Consider the following 17,508-nt stretch of genomic DNA (forward strand, 5'->3'; position numbering starts at 1 on the left):
TGAATTTTTGACTTTTTATTGTACGAGCAAGATTTGAAAAAGATTTCTTGCTACATTCACATATAATGACAAAATCTGATCACATGTGTGAAGGTTTTTTTTTTTTTGTTGTGGCTGACAAGGACAGTACTTGTTTATATAAAATTTATATTAAAAGTCTTTTTTGTTAAAAAAAACCCAGCAGAACAAAAAACAAAACAGGATGAGCCAAATCTTGCCACTTTAATTGTACATGATGTCTTTTTGGTGCTGCAATTCTCCAAATCGTTTCTGTAATTCTTTTTCTCTCTCTGTTTGTCTTTGCACATCCTCTGTGAGGGACTGAATTTAAGGAAGAGAAATATATGAATATAATTAGGTATCAGTTACATTGCGACATAGCAGCATGATACAAGATGTATTTCACGAGGAACTTTGTCATATTAAAGCAGAAGTTAAATTTGAACACACACACCCTCCCATGGGTAATTTTATCACTTCACGACCTATCATCGGTCCAAACATTTTGTGTTTAAAATTAATAAAAAATTTAATCAGTGCTGATGGTGACAAAAAATGAAAAAGGGGGAAAATCTTGAACGGTTGCTTTTAAGCTCCAATTTGACTGCATTGACAGCACTTTAAGAGCAATAGAGAGGATAGACTATCATTGACACTCTAGCTAATCCCTGCATTAGAGTGGGAAACTGCATCGATTTGTTCCATCACACATCAATTCCCTCAAAGTCAGTACATTTCATTGGGGGGAAATGTAATCTTTTTAAAGGATGAAATTCCTCCCCTGACACCATAATCACGGATTTCCGCGGATCTGAGGAAAACCATCAGCACTGTTTAATATTCATATCTTGGCTTCTCATTTTCATTATTCTAGCTACCACTCCCGACCTCCCCTGTTGATCTGGAATCTATCAATCAAAGTGTTGGATGAGAATTCATGCTGATTGTCGGCCCCCCCAGCCCCGTTTTATAAAACCAATAGAATGAGACAAGATGTACTCACTTCCAATCTCTTGGGGATGGCACCAATCTCATGCTGCCTCAAGTGTTGGAATGTGCTCAATTCTACACTTGTGTGTTCTATCTGGTCGGACAATTCCTGGAACTGTTTGATCAAACCTTGAGCTCTTGACTGATCGATTGTGAAAAAAAAATGATATGAAATCAATTAATTCTATAAAAGTTGTTCAGCAGTTAAAACAATTCTATGAAATAAAAGAAAATATCATTTCGAAAGAAAAAAAAGAATAAAATAAGAAAAGTAAGGTGTGTAAGAAAAGATTCATAAAATCAACTTTTCACACAATTAGATAGGCAAGAACAAATTTTATAAAGCAACATTCTTTATGTATTACTGCCATAAAGGATTTATATATGTTGACTTAGTTAAGTTTGGTTCGGCCTTATGTACATCTGTAGCACCAAGAGGATGAGCAAGTAAAGTTTGGGTTGGCTTTGTAAGTCAAACGTCATTCTCAACATTAAAAAAAAATGTATGATATACAACACAAAAAGACAGATAGATTTAGAATGCAACACCTGAAAACTCTTGGTTCACATGTGTCTTAAAAGGAAGAAAAACGGGAATGATTCACAAAATTCCCTCAAGCAGCAACCTACTCTTCTCTTTTGCCCGGCCAAACACAACTCAAAGTTCAACACAGACACTGGCATAGAAGCCTAACAAGGGTTTCTAAGGCTTATAATTTATCAATCATACAGAAATATGATTACAAAGGAAAAAAACAATATGGTCTCTTACATAAGAATGCACATATTTACATACACATCTGACTCAAACTGTAGCCTGGATAAAAAAAAAAATTCTTTCAAAGATAAAGACCAACACCCCCCCCCCCCCCCCCCCCCCTACACACACACACCCCAGAAAAAAACAAAACAAAACCCGAAAAAAAAAACAAAAACAAAACTGAAAAAGGATAAAGGATCGTTGGATAGAAGACCCTACCAGTAACCCCAAACCAATAATAATAATAAAAATAGGCCTCCATCTTACAGAGGAAAAGATGAATTAATAGGAATAACTATGGAGCATTTCTTAAATACAGCCAAAGCTTATCACCACCTCTCCCCTCTCACAAAGCTGTCACCCTGAGCAACGTGTCTGAAATATTTTCAGCTGTGAGTTTCACTTGCCTGATAACCTCCGAGGAGAATTTTTAATTTCTTCTCAAGTTTAGCTGCTTGCTTAGCATCTTTGGTCATGTGGTTACGATTGGCCTGGGAATGATTAAAAAAAAAATTAAATATCAATATAAATAATAGAAGTGAGTTTTAAAAAATTAATAAGACTATCATGTCAGAAATCTTAAAAAATTATAGCTGTATAATTACACCAGCTTCTACAAGACCCAACTATAATAAAGTATAAAGAATGCCGTCCATAATCACTGGTTTATCCAGAAGAAAAAAATCTAGTTAAAAATACAAGTTTCTTAATTTCTATCCAATGTGCTCTGTATCAGAATGGCTAATAAATAATGGGTAAAGCATGAAAGAAAACAAAACAGAACAAAACAACAAAACACTTTAATTACGGTCATAATGCTAGTTTGTATTTGTAATAAGGGGTTTCACAGCATTGGCAACACTTTTAGGTCATTTCTGCACAAGTTGGCGTAATGCACAAGGATAGGATCAATTTGAGCATGACCTACCTCTAATCTTTTCTCCAGGGACTCAATACGATCCTTCTTGCTGGCCAAATTGGCCCTGGTGTATCGATTCTGTCCTGGTAAGAATAAGACTTGTGAGTAACATTCCTCCCACACCTGGGTGTAGGCCTCTTGGGACAGGTCACCATGACTCATACCTTCTTTTACAATCTGCATTTCCTCCTTCAGAAACTCACGGGCCTGAAAAAGTTAGGACACATCAACTACTACTGTGACCAAAAATGAATTTAACAGTTTCACAAAAGATAATTATTTCATTGTGTTTGAAAAAGCTTGAGACACTTTCAGCAACGATAGAGAGGAATATGGCGGGACAGTAAATAGCCAAATGGTTTTAGGATTTCATATTAATAGGAATTGAATATCATAGATTTTGTAAGGGAAAAGTGAAAGAGTTGTCAAATGAGATCTGGGGTGATACTCATACCAATTATAAAGCGCATTGAGGTTTCAATATAAAGAACTCTATTAATGTACTCATTATAATAATTATTACTATAATCCCGGTAAAATTGAAAATGTGACACAAAATGAGGTATTCTGGTCATATTCATGTATCAGACTGTGCTAAAAGGTTGTTTTTGTGACATTCAATGCTAAAAAGACATCAGTGTAAACTTATTTTGAGAAACCATGGGAGAATTTTGTTTCCGTCAGTTTATCGGGATTAAATAATGTAAAATAATTCAAAACTAATATACTAGTACCCCAAATACATTTTTAAAATAGCAGAAATAGCTTACCAAAGGCTAAGAAAAATGTGGTCGAAATTGTTACTTTGTCAACAAATTGTCAACAATTTAAACAGAGAAAAACAAAATCCTTCCTTTTTTAATAATAAGTAAAACCCATCAACTTGAATTGTCGAATGTAACAAAAAACAACCCATAATATCTAGCCATCAGATCCACATAGGAACATAAAATATGACTTCTTATGGATTCAATTTTTTTGCTGTAAATCTTCAAGTAGAAAGAAAGTCTACCAGCTATGATTTCAAATGACTTAGAAAAACTATGTGTAACAATAAACACTAAACTGGGTTTCAAGATTGTTTACTTGACACTAAATCTTACCGTTTTAACAGAGAAAACATTAATAACTACAAGGCAGGCATCATAGAACCCAAGTCTCATTGCTGTTATTACTGTAGTCTTGATGAAAAGTGATAGGTAAATAGTAATAACAAGATAGATAATAGACAATAGAAGAATCTATGATTAGAGGGAAATCAGTCTGGTAGTTACTCATAAAGGGTTAAAAATTGTATCAAATAATAAATCATTGACATCGGTCCAAAAACCATTGTTATTACTATACACTTGGAGGAAGTGCTCTATCAAGATAAATATTGGAAGACAATATGTGGGAAATTAAGTCCACTTGGTGAAAAGTTTAAAAAACAAAAACAAAATAAAAAATTACGCCCTTCCGCTATGGTATAATTAAATACAGTTGCCTAGGCATTCCATGAAGGAATAGAGATAATCCATCAAACAAGATAAGATATCTGATGTCAACAGGAACCACCCATGTTGACCATGTGAGCAAATTGGGGGTTAATGAACTTGCCCAAGGAAAAAAAATGAAAGTGCCTGAAGCGGGGCTCAATCACAGGACCTTCCAGATCACAGTGCAACGCCTAAACCACTCGGCTACTTCGTCCCCCCCCCCCCCATTTTTTACTGGTATAAAAACTACCTTTTCCAAGTCATCGACATCCACATCTGTGTAGGGATTCTTTTCCAGGTATGCCAAATGGGCAGCCTGATTGGCAGCTGCTTTCTGTGGTGCCTGGGTCTTGGATGATGTTCCTGTCCCCATTTGGGCATCAGTGGGGGAATAGACTGAATCATGGTGGAGCATGATGAGGACTTCCTGTTTTATCAATTCCTCAGCCTGTGTAAAAATAAAGTATGGAGGACAGGGATAAATATTTTTTTAAAGAGAAAGAGTAATATGAAATTTAAATCACTAAAGCTTTCAACCGGTGCATTTACATTTATATGACGCAATATTCACTAGATGTGCTCAAATTGCTTTACAAGGGGTCTTCAGCCAACAGCAACACTTACATATAGGACGAGACATAACGCCGGTAAGGCGATAGTACAATTTTTTTTCTGACAAAGACTACGCGGTTAACAATCAGATTAGATACTCATTTTACACCTGTGTCTGATGAGAGAATGTGAGTAAAGAGCCTTTTCCAAGGACTAAACCTCACACTAGTTAGAATGGAGCTCAAACCCAGAACCAACCAATCTGAAGGCGGGTATCCTACCACTAGATCATAAAGTCGCACAAATTACATTATCAATGGCTTTCTCTTAATAATTCTAAGTACAATTGTCAAAAACACAACATGTCACCGTCTTGAACGATAATTTCTTTTTAAAATGGGAAAGGGAAAGAAATTGTTGTTCTCTGCCCCCCCCCCTTTTTTTTTCAAGTAAAGACTTATAAATTTACCTTTTGTAATTCTGTAAGGGGAGGGTCATTAGGTCCAGATGGTCTCATGATGTTGGTATTCACGTCATATGGCCGTGGTAAATTTCTCTGGACAGATTGGGATTTCAGCTTTAATTCCGCCTGAAAATTAGACAAATATTTTGAAGTGATTAAATGTATCAAACTAATATATGATAAACGAAAGAATGAAGTGCATGGTGCTCTCCCGTCGTCTGAGTTTAAGAATGATTTTTATGTTGTTGTTAAGGGTTTTAGGACGCATGCAACACATTCAGGTAATATCAGCGCCAGAAAAAAGGAAGAAAATGGGATAGTCAAATTCTAGAATTACAGTTAAAGCACTAAGAAAAAGACAGATAAAGGGGAACTGGGAACAAATAGGGATCAGATGTAGATTCCAAGAGCATACCATCAATGTACTTAGTTTGAGATCACCTATAAGTCTCATCCGGACACAAGCACAAGATATATAAAAAAAGAGGAATACACTCAAATGCTTACATTATACATTCAAAATAACAAATATAATACATAACAGAGAGATGATTTACAAGGAAAAAAAATATCATCTCCCAAAACAATAACTGTGCATTTGACTGTTTCCCTCCCAGCCAAGGACCCCTTGCCAAGGTCAGGACAAAACCCAGTAATCTCATTCCAAGACAAAGACAGAAAGCAAAATGCTATAAGGGGATAGAAGAAACAGTAAGTGCCACCCTGCCCACTTTGGAAGGTCAGTAACCCCACCAAGAGTTTAAAAATGACACACACTTTTTAAAATCCAAACGTTACTCCACAAATTTAACCCCATTATAATTATCAGGTTTAAGTTTTTTAAAAAATCACATTTGATATTTGAGAATCCGACTCACTAAACGTTCAGCCTCCTTGTCCTGATCTGCTCTCTCATCGACATCTGCCTGATCTTCCACACGATTCTGTCTGTCTTGATTCATCAGACTGGGATCCTGTTCATCCTCAGGCACAACAATCTCATAGTCATTCTTTGGAGCAGGCAGGCTTGCCAGTCCTCTCTTCAGTTGATCTATATTATCCACCTGGCAAATAGAAATCAGAAAAGAAGTGAGAGAAGTTTCATTTGCAATAAAAAATGAGACAATTCCAAAAATTTTTTTATAAAAAATGAAACCCTGAAACCTAACCATTATAATCCTCTTGCGGAATGAAACATTTATTCTCCTCTAATAATAATAATTTTTAAAAAAGTAAAAATTACAAAATTACAGTTCAAAAGTAAGGTAAATATACGGTGTTTAATAGATGATTTATACGAACAGATCTTTTCTTTCCCCTTGCAAAATTCATTCAAAACCATAAAACGTTCAAAACCATGCTTAATAACGACATAGGACAATTAGCTTGATAATAAAGATCCTATATAATCAATTTCACAAAGGACATGATGTAATTCAACAGAATAGATTGATGAAAACAACGCTGCACAAACAAGCAAGCTTCCAGTAAATGAAACAAAGGCATCACCAATATTTTACAAATTTGAGAGTCACTAACCGGCATCATCTGTCCCCCCATTAGATCTCCGTCTTCATTGATATTGAGCCTGTCCCTCAGAGGTGTAGACATGGCCATGGAGCCGTCTGTGTTAGGACGGCCATAACCGCCTCCCATCATTGGGGTCATACCACCACCTGGTGTCAAAATAATGGTAGAATAAATTGAAGTATCATCACATTCAAATATTAGTCTCTTCTTTTATCTTTGATATACTTGACTATTCTAATTCATTACTTTTTAATTTACCTGATAATATAAATAAAACAAACTACAGCCTTTACAACACCAAGCAGCCCAAATTGTTTTAAAGAAGAAAAAAAAACTACGGGGGACCAGTAGCCACAGTGTTTTATGAACTCCACTGGTTTATGATACATATTGCATGCCATGTATAATGTTCGCCTAAAGCCATATTTCATGGGACAAGAGCTATATAAATAAATTACATTATTATTTTTATCATATCTTAGAGATCACTATATCAATGAAACAGGCACTTAAATAGGTTTGTTTTGACACTTTATAAAAAAGTGAAAAGGATTGAATTTATGTTTACTATTGGTGAAATCTGAAGAAAATAGCATTGTCAGTAACTCAGCAGTATCTGGAAACAAAGGCAAGAAATGTTTAACATCGTCACTGAACAAATGGGTGACAACGATGACAAAAACTCTGGCCTTGCATTTGACACATATTACTCCACTCAAGTCAGATATGAAAGGTGTCGTATTATACTGTAAGACTGCTGGTACAAAAAGAATGTTTAACAGGTGAATTTTACTGAAAAAAAAGAGAAATTTGGGACTATATAACCTTCTGCGTAAATAAATGGAGCATCAGGAAAAGCAGTGAGTATGCTGAATTTGTAGAAATGGACTGTTGTGTTATCTATTTACTCTAAAAAGCTAAAGAATCTACATGTATGTTTACATAAATCTACATGTATGTTTACATAAATCTACATGTATGTTTACATAAATCTACATGTATGTTTACATAAATCCTTATGTATGTTTACATAAATCTACATGTATGTTTATATAAATCCACATGTATGTTTACATAAATCTACATGTATGTTTACATAAATCTACATGTATGTTTGCATAAATCTGCATGTATGTTTACATAAATCCACATGTATGTTTGCATAAATCTACATGTATGTTTACATAAATCTACATGTATGTTTACATAAATCTACATGTATGTTTACATAAATCCACATGTATGTTTACATAAATCCACATGTATGTTTACATAAATCTACATGTATGTTTACATAAATCTACATGTATGTTTATATAAATCTATATAGACACTGCTGATTATGTTCTATTTGAAAGACTTTTCTAAAAATGGGATTACCTGCGTCGGAGTGTCCTGGTGTTTTCATTGGTGTGCCCAGCACTGTGTTTGGAGTGTTAGGAATATGCCTCTGAGGGGTGATTCCAGTAAAGTCACTGTTGTGCAGAGGTGTGTTCAGGCCACCCTTCAAAGGGGTATCAACGTTGGTCAGAGCCATGATATTCTGGGCCTCCTGCAGACATGGACAGAAGCAAGGATGGATGACTTTTAAATGGGTTGCCATATTAGTGACTCCATTTTGTACAGAACAAATTAAGATACACAAAATAATATCTGGAAAATAATAGAATTAATATAAATAATAAACCAATGCTTTTTCAAACATTGGAATATATATATGATCATCATAATATGATGAGATAAAACATCTTGACAACAATATTTATCAAAACTCATGTGATTCCAAGATGTCCTTTCTGAAATATAGGATGGGAATGATTTCTTTTTTTCGGTAATGAACTGAAATTGCTGAAACACAATCCAAATTTTATCATTTTGACAAAGCTGAAAATGCTTGAAATTGCTCATATCCTTACAGATTCCCTTCCATATAACCAGTGATTTATAAGTTTGAAATATTGAGAAACACGCTTTAACTCACTCGACCCTAACACTGACTATATCCGTATTTTACCAGGGGTTACTTTTACCCCCATGCCTATTTATTACACTTTTCTGAGACAAATTATAGGCGTAGTATCAAAGCTAATGTTTTTAGTTTTTAAATGTTAATGATAGTTGAATAAAACTATCTATGTACATGCTCATTTTTAATACATATTTTCCAATTAAAAAAAAAAGTCGTCAAAATCTCTAGGATTGAGTGAGTTAAGCATTATCCCAAAAAACAGATACTATGTAAATGAATTGTAAGAAAAAATGTAATAATAATAATAATAATAATAATAATAATAATAATAAATAATAATAATAATAATAATATAACCGACCTGTAAAATAGAATCCTGGGCAGCAGGAGTTCTCGGGGTTCGGAGATTGACAGAGCCAGGGGTCATGTTATAATCCTGAAGTAAGGCCCGTGAAGCAGAGTCCTCTCTCCCAGAATCCTCCACTTGTTGTCTGGCATACTCATTGGCCTGACCTACTTTGATTACCTGACCAAAAAAAACAAAAAAAAACAATGCCATGAAAATTTGCTGAGACAATTAGGCATATTTCAAACATAATTAACCAAAACCATTTCTTCTCTCATTTCATATCAAAGAAAAAGTGAAATAAAAATCAACAAAATGTTTTTCTATATAGTGGACAGACTGAAAAGTAAGATAATATCACAATGCTGCAATAGCATTAATGTGCAGGGCCGCCAACCCTAGCCCATAAACATGTGTACAATAGAGAGCCAAATTGAGTAAGATTTTGAAAAAAAAAAATCGTACAATCCTTCAAAAACTATAATTAGCCTTAAATTTGATGATCTTCGATTAGACCATAATAGCAATATTATTATTGATGATTTAAATTAATGAATACACTAACTCTTTATAGACAATATAAATAGAATCCACTTATAAATCTGATATGACCCACCTCAGATAATACTATATTGAACTCCCTATCTGAACGTCCACGCCAACAAGCAGATAAAAGTGTTTAAGTACACTAAAAGAGTGTATGAGTGTTAAAAATGCTTAAATAATAAAAATTTAACAATACATACACTCCTGAGCAAAATGTGTATTATGAGCAAAACGGCGGAAGAATATGCATTTTCTTTCATAAGGTTGGCACTACTGAATTTTTACAAGTTCATTCATATTTCTCTTTGAAGAAAGTCAAACCCGACAAACCTCTCTCTATCCAATAAAATAAAATGATTGGCAATTTACAATTTTGTTTACATTCCAAGATTTTTCTTCAACAGAGAGGACGTTCGAAATACTTAGACGTCGATCTGGTTGTTTTAGTTATGTATTTATGTTTTTATAGTTTTTGTTGGCTGAAGAAGGGTTTTGAGCTCGAAACGTTCTGTGTTTTGGTATTTTGTTGTTTTTTTTAAGCTGTTATATTCAATTTGGTTTACTACAATTTACAATCACAATAAGCAAGGTCAGTGGTAATTTCATATACGTACTTAATGTTGGCTTTGGTGAATGAAATTTGTTAAAAATAAACAAATAAGCCACCACTCACCTCTTCAAGCTCCTCTTCTGAGATTTGTGGTGCTGGCAAAACTAGCTTGCTTCTTTTTTTGACGGGCTCAGCAAAGCTAGAATATAAAAATTGAGAAATTCCAATGCATTATCACTATGAGCAATTTTGTTTAAACCTAGCTTCATGCTCTATGATTCTGATCTAAAATATGCTCATTAAAATAGCAATGCTGATAAATAGTCAGTTACAACTAATTAAGAAAGCTATCTTACACAAAAATATACCCCTTCCTAATTAAATTTGAAATTAATTATGATATAAAAAAAACCAAGTTACCCAATATGATTATTATTATTACTATTATTATTATTGCTACTATTATTATTATCATCATTACAATCAGTATTATTATCATCATTATTACCACTATTTTAATTACTTTTTTCGCCTATTACAAGAGCTGTAACCTGACAATAATTGCCTATTTGGACAATAAAGATTATTAAATACATCTCTTGCAAAGGCAATAGTTCCATACTTTTGATCACCATGTCCACCATCGCAGAGATGATGGTTTTGATTACAAGCTTTTATTACATAGTCTTGTCCTTTTAGATAAAGCCTAGCTCTTTTTACTTTTGTTTTGTTTTGATGAGACTACCAATACAATGGGTATGACATTATGAAAAAGGTGGTGCCTGAATTTATCCCAGTTTTTGCATTACGCAGAAATAAGCAATTGCCTGCTACCCTTTAGATAGGACACTAGTCGATTGCAAAGTACTTCCCACCAGATCAAAGAGACTCAACTACCCAATCACTAATGGGTAGATGGGAGGATTAGAAAAACGTCTTGAGGGCAGCCAGGGTGGATAATGTGTCCCATTGCTTGAGAGGTCAATGCACTACCAACCCAACTAAGCTGATGGAAGCCAAGACAATATGAAAGACAAAAAAGGTTTTGTATCCCATTCTCTATTGTAATGAAAAAGAAAATTGATATATTATTTTAAAGCACTTTAGACCTGAAGCACAAAAATATACATCAAATATAACATGAATTCAACACATACTTTGTTTGGCTTGCAATTGCACCAGGCAGATCATTTTCCTTTCTTTTCTTTTGTTTCATCTTGTCCTTCTTTCGCTCTCTCTGTAATTCAAAGAAGTGTGATTATAATATGCTTTCTTTACCCTTACAAAACAATATAATATTTTATAAGTTACATCTGGTCAAGCGAATTAATCACAACTTAGTGGAAGGGGTAGTGGGGATTCTTATATCTGTAAACTATAATTTCTGAGCTTTTGTCAGAAGCTGGACCACTAAAGCATGCTGCATATTGCCACTTGTCACAGAGGATAGGGACCAATATTCTTATATCTTTTAATCTGGTTCAAACTTTTAACAATGCTCTCATCACTTGTGAAATGTATACGATTTAAACAAGTTAACAATAGTGATGGTTTCACAACCCATTCGATAGAATGAATGAAGTTGACGTTACTCGGCTCTTTGCTACGTTTTAAGATGATAGTTGGGTGTTTAGTTCTCACTAAAATATATCAATCAGATGACAGTCATGAATGAAATTGGTTTTAAATTGCATTGTAGAGCATGGGTGAAAGTTACTCAATGATATTAATCCTGCAAAGGCAGGTGCTCAGAAAAAAAAATCCTGCAACTACCAATAAGAGGAAAAAACAGAAGTGCGGTTAATTATATAAATGCCGGTATTTTTCATTTTCGAATTCCGGCCAGACAACAAAAAAAAACGGCGAGACCTCTTTTTCAAAAATAAAAATCCGGCCGTGCCGGATTTTTCCGGCAAACTTTCACCCATGTTGTAGAGAACATCAATATAATTCTTTTTGAAAGGTAAATAGTTGTCATTTCTCAAAGGCAAAACACACTTTATAAAGGGATTAAAATTCAAATGAATTAATATTATGACAACAAAGATCTACTATGTAAAAAAATGTGTTTGTGGCATAGACTTTTCTAGCTAAATATGTAATGGTAATGTTCTGTTGAGCATGTTAAAAGATTGACAGGATTAACAGAATACAAAAATGATTCAACCCAGCAGTAATGATATGACAAACCTCCTCTTTATCTCTCCTCAACTCCCCATCAAGGTTTTGTTGTCGGAGCCTCTTGTAGTTTGGATTGAGGGGATCAAATTTCTCCTCTGCTGTGTCATAGAACCCAGGAGCTGGCTTCTTTTCAAATGGAATCTCTGCATTGTAGTCCACGCCTCTCTTCCTCCTACGCTTTTGTCTCACTCTAAAATTTAAAAGAGAAATATTCTAAAATTAAACATTGCTCATTTATATAAATAGCATCGGCAATGTTATGGTTTACTGTGTTCAATGTGCTTCACAATACTTCATTTATTCCCAAAACTGTCCACAAGGAACTAATTTCCTTTTAAAATACATACATACATACATAATATATATATATATATATATATATATATATATATATATATATATATATATATATATATATATATATATATATAAGTGCATGGAAACAGAAATACTCAATCTGATTCTTTAGTATTTAGAGATCGGTAAAAGCTCACCTTTGAGCCTCCATTTTTTACTCCCTTAATATTAGTCACTGCTTAATGCCAGATAGTCAACACAATGGGGATGATCTATATTACCTTTCCCTGTGCTCGAGGTCATTGGTCACATTGGAATATGAGCTCAAAGTGACCCACATAGTGAAAAGTGTTCACAGGTTTCGAACTATCCATTATCACGATTGGTCATTTTCTTCAGCATGACATAGGTATGTTTACAACTTTCATAAACAAAGCAATGTGTTTACATTTGTTAAGAAATATCCAATCGTTGGACAGCAACAAATCATGTGGTCGATGACTGGGTTCGACAAAAACATAAATATAAATTGCTCCCGTTGATGAATGTCAAAAACCTACCCTGGAGCAAAACAACAGGGTTGAAATATTGCAATCATAATATCAAATAAGAAAAGAACCCCTCCGCCACCCCCATCAATATAAAAAAAAAAAACAACGTAAAATTTACTCACTCAATGCCTGCAGCTCTCAACTCTCTTCTTTTCTGAAGTGCTGCAAGTCTCCTGTTTGAATAAAACAAAAAAAAAAAAACAAAAACAAACAAATAAACTTAAAAATCATATCATAAATAAAAACTAAATTTTGAATTGTTCTTACATTGCGACCAACTTTTCAAAGAGCTAAAATAGGATGCCCTAACACACACTACCATGATAAACCCGATAACAGCAGAATGTTTGGAATATTATATAATATAATAATATAGAGCTTCCTCTGTTCTTCATTTTAATTTGCTAGTCAAAAAAGAATAATCCTGGGACATGCAAGGGCCATTTCCATACACGATATATTTTAACATTTTTCTTAAATTGCCAAATCGGGACAGCCCCGATTTTATCAGGACAGTTTGGTCACTGTATTCTTAATTGAGTGAACAATGACAAAATAAAACTAATCATTATTTCATTATTTCCACTGTTTTTGTAGAAGCTAACAATGTATTTCACAATATTCAGATAAATAAAAAGCAATAGCAATGACTTGTTTACCAATGGACCTACCTGGCCTCTTCCAACTGTTTTTCTCTGGCTTTTCTTTTGGCTTTTTTACCCTGAGTGTTGGCCAGTCTAGCTCTCGCCTCTGATAACATTTCCAATTCTGATGAAAAATGGAAATTGCATTCGAAGACAATAATATTATAATACACAATAGAGATGTCATTTCAAAAAATTGTTTCTTTCACAAACTCTAGGAATAATTTGATCTAATAAGTTATACTATTCATGGGCTCATTTCTCAAGCAAGTGAACCTTAAGATAAATGATTCATTCTGGTACGAGCAATAATCATGAAACTTGAAATACACCAGCATGTAATATTTTATTATAAATATAAATGAACATTTCTGTGACTGTCTATGTGTTTTTACACTGTTGACACGGGTGGGCTGGTATAAATACAATCACCTTACTTGAGTATAGTTATGGAGTATCATTATATCCCCGGGTTGCTTAAGTGCCTTTAAAAGTCGACTAATTGGATGACATAATGGTCATCTTGTCAAGAGCACTACATAGATGAAAAATGAGTTTTGGTAGTTTTATGAGCGGCTGAAAGAACCTGATAGCATTCAGGAATTATTTCTTACAAATGAGTCAATGTTGTTTGACTCATATTCTGAGTGCATTTCACATAATTTTTTTTTTTTGTTTGTTTGTTTGTTTGTTGCTTTAGGTCTCTTCCAACACAATTGAGGTTATATGAGAGACCGCTGAAACAAAAAAACAAGCAATCTACAAAATAGTACAAATGTCATCAAAATCATAACTAAAGATATCATAAGCCAAATTATAAACAACCAAGAACAAACAGCAGAGGATTTACAGAAAAAAAAAATATATCCCTCAAAATACAATCACAACCAAAGAAGCAGGACAGGCTAGTAAAGAGAAGAAGAAACGACATCACTATCGGATCGCACACCCATGCGAACATCATAGGTATATGATTCAAGGGTGATGCTCCCATCCAACCACCCGCTCACATAATTTGTTTGCTTGTTGAATAAGGAAGTCTTCAAAGGTATTGCTGGTAATTCTCCTTGTATTTATGATGCTGAAATTGTTCACCCACTTTATGTTGAAGCAAAATGTAGTTTTTACTTTAAAAATGATGAAAATTAAGGGTATTTAAGACAAATAATAATTATCAAATTACCTGATGCCTTGAAAGGACTCACGAAAGTAACTCATTGACTTCATATCCAAAAAGAATTTAAAAATTAATGACAGCCTTTACTTTTATACTGTCCAATATCCAGTAGATATTTTTCAAAGAACAATACACATGAGATCCCAAGCTCAAAGCAACACTTTGGATGAGACACAAAGGCTAATAACGCAGTTAATAATATTCTTTCAAACAAAGGCAGCAGCACTGTTACCAACCAGATACTCATTGTACATTTTAGAAATTATGAACTAAAAAGGATTCGAATCTGCACCACTCAAAAGCAGACAACCTGGGACGAAGAGGCAACAAGCTGAATGTCGAAAACGGTAAGGGCTGCCTGAAGCCGGTGATCGTAAAATACTAACGAAAGAGTGAAAATGGAAAGGCTTCGTATGGGAACAAAACAGACAATGGAAGTTTCGGGTACAAACCCTTCGTCAGCACAACAGTACACTTGTACACTTGTACTGTTGTGCTGACGAAGGGTTTGTACCCGAAGCGTCCATTGTCTGTTTTGTTCCCATACGAAGCCTTTCCATTTTCACTCTTTCGTTAGTAAGCTGATTGTCATACCACTAAACTACATGTCGGACATTTTTGAAAATGTGCGATTACATAAAAATGAGACAAAGTACCGTCTTCATCCATGTCAACGGGGTCAGGCCTGGCTGGTTTTGTCTCCGGGTTGGGGTCAATTTCTCCAGGCTTGAGTTTTCGAGGATCATCTTCAGTATCGTGCTCTTTATTCTGCGCTTTGTCCCTGTGGATTTTCATTCATCAATCATATTTACAATCTACGCTTAACTGAATCTTGAAATCATATTGCTAGTATTAAGGATCCTTCACTTGACTGAATCAGTCATGGTATTAGTCTACTTTTAACAAAAAGCATGGATGAACTCCCCCAGCCTTTCCTGTAAACTGGGGGGAAAAAAACCCAACAAACCTGACAATAAATTCAAGCCTAAGCAAAAAAAAGAAAAAAGAAAAAAGAAACACTTCCAAAAACATATTGTAAAACACAAATTATTGAACACAAAATTTTCAATTAGTTTTTACACCATTTTTGTGACGCAGATCCAAAATGTCAATGATTCTCTGGATTTGGGCCCTCTCTTCATATTGAATGATGCATTAAAACAAATTCATTTGGCAAAAATTTGGGATGACTTAATCACCTATTGATGAGCCCCCCCCCCCCCCCCCTTCTCTTCTCTCTCTGTGTCAGGCATCTGAATAAAATAGCCCGTCCTTTTTAGTTATATTACCTTACATTTTCTAGTATGAATAAATGAATATGCATGCATTTCTTCTTGATCGTGTTTATTTTCTCTTTTATTAAGTAAACATCTATTAAAATTTGAAGCATATTTTCATCTTCATTGCTCTCTTGGATTGCTTTACATCTGCACCCTGTAAATGATAATATATGACCTTCTAATAAAGAGAAAATGCTACATGCTGATTGTAAAGGTGCTCCTTATCCATACCACATTAAAAATTACATATGCATTTATCATTTAACAGAATAATATTTGACAAACCCGTGGGTCAAAGAAATATTTTCAAATTATGTGTCAATGCAATTCAGAGTAAAATTAACTAAAAAAAATTAATTTATGTATCAATATGTACATGAACTTCTAGTCCAGAAGGCAACTTACAACAAATATTCATAATGCTCCAAACACTGAGCGGCCGTCCTGCCAATAATGGGGGCAATGGTTCTCCATTGGGTAGGCATAAGTTTGGCGAGATGAAGAAGTTTCTCCTCCTCTTCTCTGCTCCACTCTGTCTTCTTAATGCTTGGATCCAACCATTCATACCATCTTGCCTTGCACTGTTTAGCAGACTTTCTGTGCAGCAGTGATGCAATACGAGCCCATTGGTTTTTGCCATATTTCATCACAGCAGCTTTAAGAATCTCATCCTGAGAAAGGTGGAGAAATATTTTAAAATATACATGCATAGGTGAGTACATAAAGGACACCTTACAGACGACTGGTACTAAATGAAATGGAAATGATTCAACATGACTTGCTGGAGAGATAAATGAAACACTGTGAAGTGCATTGAGCAAGGTTAATCTGTGGAACTGCATGTGATGGTTGTGGTTGTAGTAGTATTGGTAGTGATGATGATGTGAGGGTGGTAGTGATGATTATAATAAGGTGGTAGTGATGATGATGATGCACTGGTGATAATGATGATAATGGCAGCTCCTAGGTCTAACATATCTTTCAATTAGTCAATTAGTATTATCACCGTGGCTCTTTTGTCAGATGTTTATTTATTCAATTTGTAGCATTAGTAGCATTTTAAAAACTCCAGAACAAACCATGATAGATTAGTGAAAGTTTAAAATTTCCTAATATAACCATTGTTATGGTTATCCGCCGCCATTTTGTTTTTTGAAATAAAGTAGGTGCAAAGCAGTCCTAGGTTATTTTTTCTTTTAGAGTTAGTTAAAGGTCTTAGTAAAGGTGCTAGGGAGTATGTTTTTCTTATTCAACATCCATCGTGTCCTGTACTCT

General features: G+C 34.3%; 1 protein-coding gene across 1 annotated transcript in view; it reads right to left on the reverse strand.

The window, feature by feature from the left end:
* Positions 1-17,508, reverse strand: part of LOC144969025 (cell division cycle 5-like protein) — a 24,254-nt gene continuing 6,746 nt past the window's right edge. The window contains exons 2-18 of the mRNA XM_078907983.1: positions 16,639-16,904; positions 15,610-15,734; positions 13,804-13,900; positions 13,255-13,305; positions 12,294-12,474; positions 11,261-11,340; positions 10,227-10,302; positions 9,023-9,187; positions 8,073-8,244; positions 6,702-6,838; positions 6,041-6,226; positions 5,169-5,288; positions 4,398-4,595; positions 2,679-2,876; positions 2,158-2,241; positions 1,004-1,132; positions 1-321 (exon numbers count right to left, since the gene is read on the reverse strand). Of these exons, the coding sequence (XP_078764109.1) occupies positions 223-321; positions 1,004-1,132; positions 2,158-2,241; positions 2,679-2,876; positions 4,398-4,595; positions 5,169-5,288; positions 6,041-6,226; positions 6,702-6,838; positions 8,073-8,244; positions 9,023-9,187; positions 10,227-10,302; positions 11,261-11,340; positions 12,294-12,474; positions 13,255-13,305; positions 13,804-13,900; positions 15,610-15,734; positions 16,639-16,904 (2,364 nt within the window). The 3' untranslated portion in view covers positions 1-222. The remainder of the gene's footprint in view (positions 322-1,003; positions 1,133-2,157; positions 2,242-2,678; positions 2,877-4,397; positions 4,596-5,168; positions 5,289-6,040; positions 6,227-6,701; positions 6,839-8,072; positions 8,245-9,022; positions 9,188-10,226; positions 10,303-11,260; positions 11,341-12,293; positions 12,475-13,254; positions 13,306-13,803; positions 13,901-15,609; positions 15,735-16,638; positions 16,905-17,508) is intronic.

The sequence above is a fragment of the Berghia stephanieae genome, chromosome 3 (assembly GCF_034508935.2).
Source record: "Berghia stephanieae isolate SIO BIC M18660-M18661 chromosome 3, UCSD_Bste_1.3, whole genome shotgun sequence".
NCBI lineage: Eukaryota > Metazoa > Mollusca > Gastropoda > Nudibranchia > Aeolidiidae > Berghia > Berghia stephanieae.